At 37.0% G+C, this 9,158-nt stretch overlaps 2 protein-coding genes across 2 annotated transcripts; one reads left to right on the top strand and one right to left on the bottom strand.

Moving 5' to 3' along the window:
- Positions 1–329: 329 nt before the first annotated feature.
- On the bottom strand, positions 330–1,449 carry LOC144545506 (hydroxycinnamoyltransferase 4-like). The gene is made up of 2 exons (XM_078294073.1): positions 1,373–1,449; positions 330–1,229 (listed from the first exon to the last, which is right to left on the bottom strand). Exons 1-2 carry the CDS (start codon positions 1,442–1,444, stop codon positions 330–332), a joined length of 972 nt encoding a protein of 323 aa, XP_078150199.1. The 5' UTR covers positions 1,445–1,449.
- Positions 1,450–6,744: 5,295 nt separating this feature from the next.
- Positions 6,745–7,668, top strand: LOC144545504 (uncharacterized). Its single transcript, XM_078294071.1, has one exon. The coding sequence runs from the start codon at positions 6,745–6,747 to the stop codon at positions 7,666–7,668; it is 924 nt and encodes a 307-aa protein (XP_078150197.1).
- Positions 7,669–9,158: the final 1,490 nt, after the last annotated feature.

The raw sequence follows: 9,158 nt of genomic DNA, 5'->3' as shown, positions 1-9,158 counted from the left end.
AAATTTTGCATATATATGCATCACTCATGAAGTACATGGATTTCAACGGTTTGGATTTGACATTTGACGTCGATCCGATATACTTTTGGAGTTATGCTCACCAAACTTTCTTGGTGAGCATGTCACACGCTAGCTTTACTCTACATACTAATATCTTTCATCATATAACAAAAACAAGTTGTAAAACATAAAGTATATCTAAAACATTAATTGCATTAAACAAAGTACCAGTCCGAGACGATACAAATAAAAGATAAAAACAAAACATAAAACAAAAACGAAAAATTCAACCAGCATATAGCAAGTATAATGCAACATTTATTATAAATTCAAAATAATTGTGTTGCGTGTTGGCAAAACAACAGCTCTTCGTAGAACACCTCCTTGAATTTTTGCATGGTTGTGGAATCAAGCGCAGGAACAACTTTTATACCGCCATCCTTTGTTGTATCATTCATTATGTAGATAACTCTATTTTCTGTACTTCGTTCCCATGACAACAGTTGTGGTGCACCCCATCCAAAATCTACATCACTTAGTTGCATACCAAGAAGGGTTCGAATACGAAGATCCGATTCTGGAACTTTTTTCACTCTGATTTTCTTGTTGCAATTCACCTCCACGTAATCAATTAAAGATCTGATGTACTCATCAGTGAGTTCATCAACAGCAGCTTTCACGGTGGCTGCCACATTGCCAATTGGATTTGACGTAATCTTTGACACTTCGGATGCCGGAGAGATCCGTACAACTGCATTACCAAAATATGCTTTGAGCGGGGGATTAAGGCGGTTGCGTCCATCAGCAGTAAAATAGATACGTGATTTACTGTCTGGAGCGAGTCCTTTGGCAATGCAATAGCATTTCCAGGCAAGTGCAGAAACCGCAGAGAAGGTCGAAACACTGGTGCCATTTCCGCCCTTGCTACATTGATTTTTGAGATCCCTAATTTGTTCCTTTGAGACCCTCAACAAACTTAAAACAATGGAATTCGGATCATCTCTTTCAATTTGTGGATCAGTTGTGTACTCCGGGTAATCGAAGCTGATTTTTGGTGGAGACCGAGCTCGAATTGGAGTGTTGTCAAAGGAGAGCGGGACGATGCTCTGTAGGTCTTCTCGTGCAATTCCACTCCAAGTTTGGTACATATGAGAAGCACTCCGACCATCGATTATAATGTGATTATTGGAGCTACCTAGAACGACACAACCACATTTTAGATATGTTACCTGCCGAGCAAGAAGCGTGTGGTTAGATATATAAGAACATTCATGGTTGTCAAAATTATTGGAAAAAGATAACAACTCATATGTGAATGTCTGGTTATAACAACAGGAAAGAAAAAGGCATATCATATCAAATGACTATCAACCTGCAACATTTGTATGAGGGACGACGATGACTCCTCTTTAGGAATAAAAAGCTCGCTCAGCTCGGGCGACATCGGCTCGAATTATTCATCACGTGTCACTATATCATGCATTTCATTAGTCTTTGAACTGAATTAAATATTTTATTGAATATTATGTTGTATCTATATATTTTAATTAACTCAGCGCATGGAATTCCATTTACTGATCACTATATTATTATATATCTTCTCGGTATATGCTACTATCATACTTCATATAATTCATTATTAATTTTTATATATCACATTCATTTCATTATATCGTTATAATATTTAATGATATTTCTCTATGGTTAAGTCATATTAATATATGTTGCATCACATTCCTTATATATCAAATGGTATTATATAAACCGTTATAGTTTAATAACAATAGTAAAGTACTTTACAGATCCATAATTCAATAGTTTTCAAATCCTCTCTGGAACATATAATACACTAATTAATTTTCATCTCCATCCGTACGTAACATATTTTTTTTACTTCTCTGTCACATCAACAAATATTTTTACAATATTCAGAATTATTTTATTATTAAATTTGAAAATTTATATTTAAATTTTTATGATAATTAAACAGTAATATAAAAAAAGAGTTAGAATAACTAACATAGTATTAAAAGCTTTAGGAGACAAGATTAAGTGATTTTAAATATTATTAATTAAAGGTATGTTGGTGTATTAGGGTCAACTTTAAAAGACACAAGGAACACGTTAGAGAACCGCATGAGTATTTATTAATTATTTTATTTTCATGCTGTTGAGAATTAAGTTAATGTTATAAAATCTGGGACTGTAACTGAATCCCGCACTGAGAGAATGTTTGAATCTCTCACCCATTCCACTGTTATGTGGGTTCCAGGTAATGAAGAAGAGGCGCCAGGACAAGGTCGTGAGTAAAAGCAAGCGGAAGGATCCATGTTTATGATTAAATGTCACTTATGTTTATTTTGTTTTGTTTGTTTAATTTCCACTAAATTGGTACACTTTAACATGCATGGTTGTTACCGTATTCCTAACCATGTATGTCGTGACCGCTGTTGAACCACTTTGATTATTATTGTAAGACTATTGTTTGTATATTTAATGTGGTATTTGTGGATGTTATTGATAATGTATGTGATGTGTATACGCCTTACGTATAAATACATGGCGGGTTGTCTTGGGGTGTGACAGTTTTTTTTTGACATTTATGATTTAAATTTTGAGTTATTAACGTTTTAAAAATGGAGGCATGGTGAAGGTACAAAAAATGGAGACATTTGAACTCTCATATATATATATATATATAGAGGTTGGCTACTCTACTACATAAGCATATTGAGGTATATACTTATAAGTCATTTTTTCTTTTTCAAAACCCAAAAAGTCGATCTGAACTGTTAGATGTGATCTCTATATTGAAATGTGCTTGGAGACCAAATTTTACATTTTTCTGAATTTTTATTATTATTTATTAAGCCATTTTCAAAATCGCTGATCCAATGATGGCTTAACAAAACTGTAAAATCAGAAGCCACCGTTGGATCAGTGATTTTCAAAGTGGCTTAATAAATAGTAAAAAAATTCAGAAAAATATAAAATTTGGTCTCTAAGCACATTTCAATATAGAGATCACATCTAACTGTTCAGATTGACTTTTTGAATTTTGAAAACGATAAAATGACTTATAAGCATATAGCCTCATATGCTTATGTAAGTAGAGTAGTCAACCTATATATATATATATATATATATATATATATATATATGTTTATAATTTGTTTATTTTTTTATCGTATTTAATTGTATTATTTTGGAAAAGTTATAGTTTGAACAATACAATATAATTTGATCGTGCATGGTTGGTAGGCTAGTATTCAGAAACATTAGACTATATATAGCTATGTTGCACATAGATGAGGTATATTTATATTTTTTATTTTTCAATGAAAATTTAAACATAAAATATTTTGTTCAATTATAGTAAATTAATTAGATTGTATGAAGGTTAATTATGTGGCTGGTACGGTCATCACGTGGATAAATTTAATTCCTTGTGACCATGATCTTGGGTTACAACGACCTAGATATTCAATTAATACAAGGGCCCGTATTAGCTAATTATACATCCAAGTTAGCTTTTCAGAATTAAAAAAAGGGAGTGTTGTTTTCAGCCAAGTTATTATAATATTGAGCAGTGAGAGAAATTTTTGTCACCAAATATCTATTTTATCCTTTTTCTCTCTTAATCATCTACTTTAATTAATATAAAATTAATAAGAAAATAATCAATACAGGAAAGATTTATTTTTTTGAGAAAACATGCGGGTCATGCCCCATTTAATTTCATTGAACTTAGTTACAAAGGTTTTGGAACAACAATGATAAAAACAAAAATTAAAGCTCAAAATAGTTGTGCTGTAGAAAAAAAAAATGTAAAAACAGTAACGTACAATATGAAATGAGAGAAATAAAACAACAATCTTAAAAAAACGAATTGATTTATTGCTTCGTTCGTGGCTCATCTTGGGTGTACTGTCACTCATTTTGAAGAGCTAACCAGTGGGACCCGGACCGGTACCAATAATCAATCCGAACCAGTATTTTTACCAGAAAACACCTTGGTACCAGAATCTATTGAATTTTATAGTGAAATAGAAAATGATTAACAATAATTTTATTGATAGTTGTGTGTAATACAAGGTCTATACATGAGTATTTATAGCCTAAAATCTAACTAGCCGTTGTACTATTTCCTAAATTACAATGGCTGTAATCTGCATTCTAATTATGCCTTAATTACAAATATTTACTAGCCATTACTAAGATTTAGCTAGGTACCAAAAATAGCTTAACAGAAATATACTTGGAGGCTAGCTTATTTGTTGCCTAAACTGCTAATGATGAATATCTGAGGTAGATTTCTTTATTCTTCAATACTCCCCCTCAAGTTGGGTTCAAATAAATTCATTAAACCCAACTTGCGAAGTATGTTTAGATGACTGGTTTTGTCGAGTGCTTTAGTAAAGACATCTGCCAGTTGTTCTTTGCTTCTCACGAATGGGGTTCAATTTCTCCTGACTATACTTTTTCTCTGACAAAGTGATAGTCGACCTCTATGTGTTTTGTTCTTTCATGGAACACTAGGTTGTATGCAATATGTCGTGCAGTTTGATTATCACAGTACATTTTCATTGCACCCATGTGCTCCATCTTCATGTCGCTAAGTAGTTGCTTGATTCAGATGAGCTCACCTGCAGTGGATGCCATGGCTCGATATTCTTCTTCCGCACTTGACCTTGCCACCACATTCTGCTTCTTGTTCTTCCATGTGACCAAGTTGCCACCTACAAAGATACAAAATCCCGTGGTTGATTTTCTGTCACAGCTATCGGCCCAATCTACATTAGAGAAATCAACCACTTCATTAGAATTATTTTTTTTCATCCAAATTCCTTGACCTGAAGTGCTTTTCAGATATCTCAGTATTTTATCGATAGCACTCAAATGACTGGTGCGTGGAGCATGCATAAATTGCCTTATAACACTAACTGCAAAGACAATGTCAGGTCTGGTAACTGTAAGATAAATTAACTTATCTACCAACCTTTGATATTGTCCTATGTCTGGCAGTGGTTGATGAACATAAATTAGGTATACTTTTACCTAGGATTTTGTATCGATAACTTGACCAATTTATGTGCATTTAGGTTAATCTAGAGTAATTTAACTTAGAAATACATCAAGAACTAAGTTACTGTCATTTGCTCATTTTATTTGCAGTTTTGGAGCATTTACAAGTTTTGGAACGGTCTCTGGGGCACTTGGTGCAACCGTATCCATTTTGGAAGAATCCTCGATCCAAAAAGAAGCAAATCAACCAAGTCAGAGAGGTTGTGCGACCTAAGATGAGGCCTGGCCGACCTGCACACCTCTCAGAAGTGCTAGAAGACAGCACAAGCACATTGGTGCGGCCAGCCGTGCGGCTACCCCTGCCCGCACCATAACCCGCACACCTCATTAGAAGGAACCCCAAGAAGTCAGAGAGCTTCTGCGGGTGAAGGTGCAGCCTCTCTTGACCGCACGGTCTCCATCTCTCCTCATAGCGCAGCCGGCTGTGCGGCCTGCCTAGCCCGCACCCTGGGCCACACTAGCCAAATCTTTGGCAGATTTTGTGCAGATTTTGTGCAATTTTTGCTCGATTCACTTCCAGATTTTGCCTGATTATTCCCCAAGTCACGAATTTCGTTATATAAGGCAGGAGGCAGCTATCTGGAGACTCATCTTGGTTACCACATGGGCATAAATGAGGTGGAAGCCCATGGGAAATAACTAGTGACACCTTGTGTAACGATAATTCGAAATGAGCGCACTTGCATTACAACTTTCGATTTCTTTATTAGATCCTTAGCCTCTTCCAATGCCAATCTCAAATTATGTTTATCTCCACCCTTGTTGGTAAAATGTGGATCCACCGCAAACTGCCAAATGAGAAATCCGACCACCATGCTTACAAGTGCAACAATATTGAAGGAAAATCTCCAGCCATCTATACCCATTATTGTGGTAGAAGCAAGGCAAAAAGTGGAATAATCCTCTGCATATGGAGCCGAAAAATCCAGCGACTTGTAACTAACCAAATGCTGAACCGCGAGCATCGTCATCAGCAGAAACAGCAACTAGGGATTGGATAGCTGGTATCACCAACGCTAGCCCAATTCCATTTAGACCTCTTGAAATTGCTATCTGCTTCGATCAACAAGTAATTTTCAGAATTAATGATCTAATTAAGAAAAAGTAATGAAGAGCTTCATTAAGCTATAAAAATACAAATACAGTAAGAACTATTTTGTTGAAAATAATCCAAGTCAGCAGCAAAGTGCATAAGATATACACTTATACAGTTTCTGGAAGTTGCGGTTTAGTTGCAGGTTTATTTTTTGTTAAGAATTAATTATAAAGTGGTTGTTAAATTTAGGCAGCATGTTCTCTGTTTAGATGTGTGCAGGGAGCAGTTTAGAAAGGGTAGTTTCTATATTTAGTTTATCATGTAGTGGGTAGTTATTAGTGGGTTCTATAGTGGGTGGTTATTAGTGAGTAGTTATTTTCAGTTCTCTCCTGTACTTTAAAATTCTGTAGAACTATGTAATTTTTTGATGTGTATGAAATAGATTGTGTTTCTATTCTGAAAAAATTTCTTCTCTGAAAATACTGGCACAGCAGCACAGTTTACTGATTTTTTCTGTTTTTGATCTATTCCTAGTCAATTAGCAACAAACCTTGTGTTCTTTTACTGCTGATAATTCTCCCATAACCCAACAAAATTGGTATCAGAGCGTAAGGTTGATCCAAATGTCCGAAGCAGGTAACAACACAACCATTAGCATGTCTAATCAGACAGTACATTTGTTCAAGGGTGAGAGTTACGAATTCTGGAGCATCAAGATGCGAACTATGCTGAAATCTCATGGCTTGTGGGAACTAGTAGACAAGGGAATACCGAATCCTGATATGACACCAGTCGACACAGCCAAGCGAGATGCAAAGGCGCTCTTCTTCATTCAACAAGCCGTACACGAATTGGTGTTTGCGAAGATTGCAGCAGCAGAAACAGCAAACGAGGCCTGGTTTACTCTGAAAACCGATTTTCAGGGAAGTTCCAAGGTGGTAGCTATCAAGTTGCAGGGCTTGAGACGGGATTTTGAGACATTGAACATGAAACAAGGCGAGTCAGTTCAATCCTTCTTCACGCAAGTTACAACAATAGTCAACCAAATCCGAAGCTGTGGAGAAGATCTTCCTGAAAAATCAGTTGTGTTGAAGGTGTTGCGTAGCCTGACAACCAAGTTTGATCATGTGGTGGCGGTGATCGAAGAATCCAAAGATCTATCCACCTACACGTTTGATGAGTTGATGGGATCACTGCAGGTCCATGAAGTTCATCTCAACCGATCAGAAGTGAAGGACGACACCAAAGCTTTCTATACCAAGGGCGATTCCTCAAGAAGCCAACAACAAGGCAGAGGTAGAGGCCAAGGTAACAGCAGAGGTCGAAGCAGTCAAGGCAGCAGAGGCAGAGGCAAGCCAAGTTACAATCAACCACACTCTAATCAACCGAAGAAAAATGTAGAATGCTACTACTGTCACAAGAAAGGGCATATGCAAGCCGATTGCTACAAGAAACAAAGAGAAGGTCAAGACGGAGAGTGCTATTACTGCCACAAGCGCGGTAATGTGCAGGCCGATTGCTACAAGAAGAAAAGAGAAGAAGGATAGGCAAGTTTTATTGAAGAGAAGAGCAATCAGGCACGGTTGTTCATGGCCAAAACCGATGAAGAATCAGATGTGAGTCAAATCTGGTTTTTGGACAGTGGGTGCTCAAACCATATGACGGGTTTCAAACATCTATTTGATAAATTAGATGAGTCATACAAGAAGGTAGTAAAGCTTGGTGATGATAAAGAGATTCATGTTGAAGGGAAGGGAAGACTAGCCGTGCAGACCGGCAGTCATAATACACGGATGCTACATGATGTTTACTATATTCCTCAACTGTCCCAGAACCTACTGAGCATAGGTCAGATGATGGACGGTGGGTGTACCATCAAGTTTGAAGGTGACAATTGTAGAATTGTAGATGTAGCCATGGATCAGACGATGGCAACAATCAAGAAGACACAAAACAACTTGTTCCCTCTAGAGATAGCCAAGGTGAAAGACAAGGCACTTGCAGCCAAGGAGATTAGTTCCAGTGAGCTATGGCATTTAAGGTATGGTCATCTAAACATGAATGGTTTGAAAGTGTTGAATCAAAAGAAAATGGTGAATGGGTTACCCGAAATTGGTGAAATCGGGTTATGTGAAGGGTGTGTGTTTGGCAAGCAATCGAAGTTGCCATTTCCAAAAGATCAGTCGATGCGTGCAACCAAGGTACTCGAGTTGGTGCATATTGACTTGTGCAGGCCTATGGAGGTTGAATCCATGGGAGAAAGTAAGTATTTCATGTTATTTATCGATGATTACAGCAGGATGACCTGGGTATATTTTCTTAGTTATAAAAGTGAAGCATTTGGGCTATTCAAAAGATTCAAAGCCATGGCAGAGACGCAAACAGGGGCTAGGCTAAAAGCTCTAAGATCATATCATGGTGGTGAGTTTCAATCAAAAGAATTCAAGCAGTTTTGTGAGAAAGAAGGGGTGCTACAGCAGCTGACCACTCCATATGCACCTGAGCAAAACGGTGTAGCTGAACGCAAGAACTGCACGGTAGTAGAACTAGCAAGAAGTATGCTGAAATCTAAAGGTATGCTGAATAGTTTCTGGGCTGAAGCAGTAGCAACAGCGGTATATGTTCTAAATCTGTCACCAACCAAGGCAGTGATAAACAAAACACCATTTGAAGCACGGTTTGAAAGGAAGCCCAGTGTGGGGCATTTGCGTGTTTTTGGGTGCATCGCTTACACTCTCATAAGTACACAAAACCGAAAAAAACTGGACTCAAAATCTGAAAAGTGTGTGTTCATTGGGTATTGCATACAATCTAAAGGTTATAGGTTGTTTAATCCGATGACAAAGAAGATTATAGTTGGTAGAAATATCATGTTCGATGAGAATGCTAGTTGGAGTTGGTCTATGGCGAAAAACAACACACCAATAGCTGAAATAGAAGATGAAGAAGAAGAAGACAGCAGTGAGTAGCCACAAAGCAGCCCAAGCTCGAGTAGCACTTCAAATCGGATGGTTGATCCGGATACACAAGGAAGAAA

Source organism: Carex rostrata, chromosome 28, assembly GCF_964058835.1.
Source record: "Carex rostrata chromosome 28, lpCarRost1.2, whole genome shotgun sequence".
NCBI lineage: Eukaryota > Viridiplantae > Streptophyta > Magnoliopsida > Poales > Cyperaceae > Carex > Carex rostrata.
Note: the sequence above shows the minus strand (reverse complement) of the source record. Positions and strands in the feature narration are given on the sequence as shown.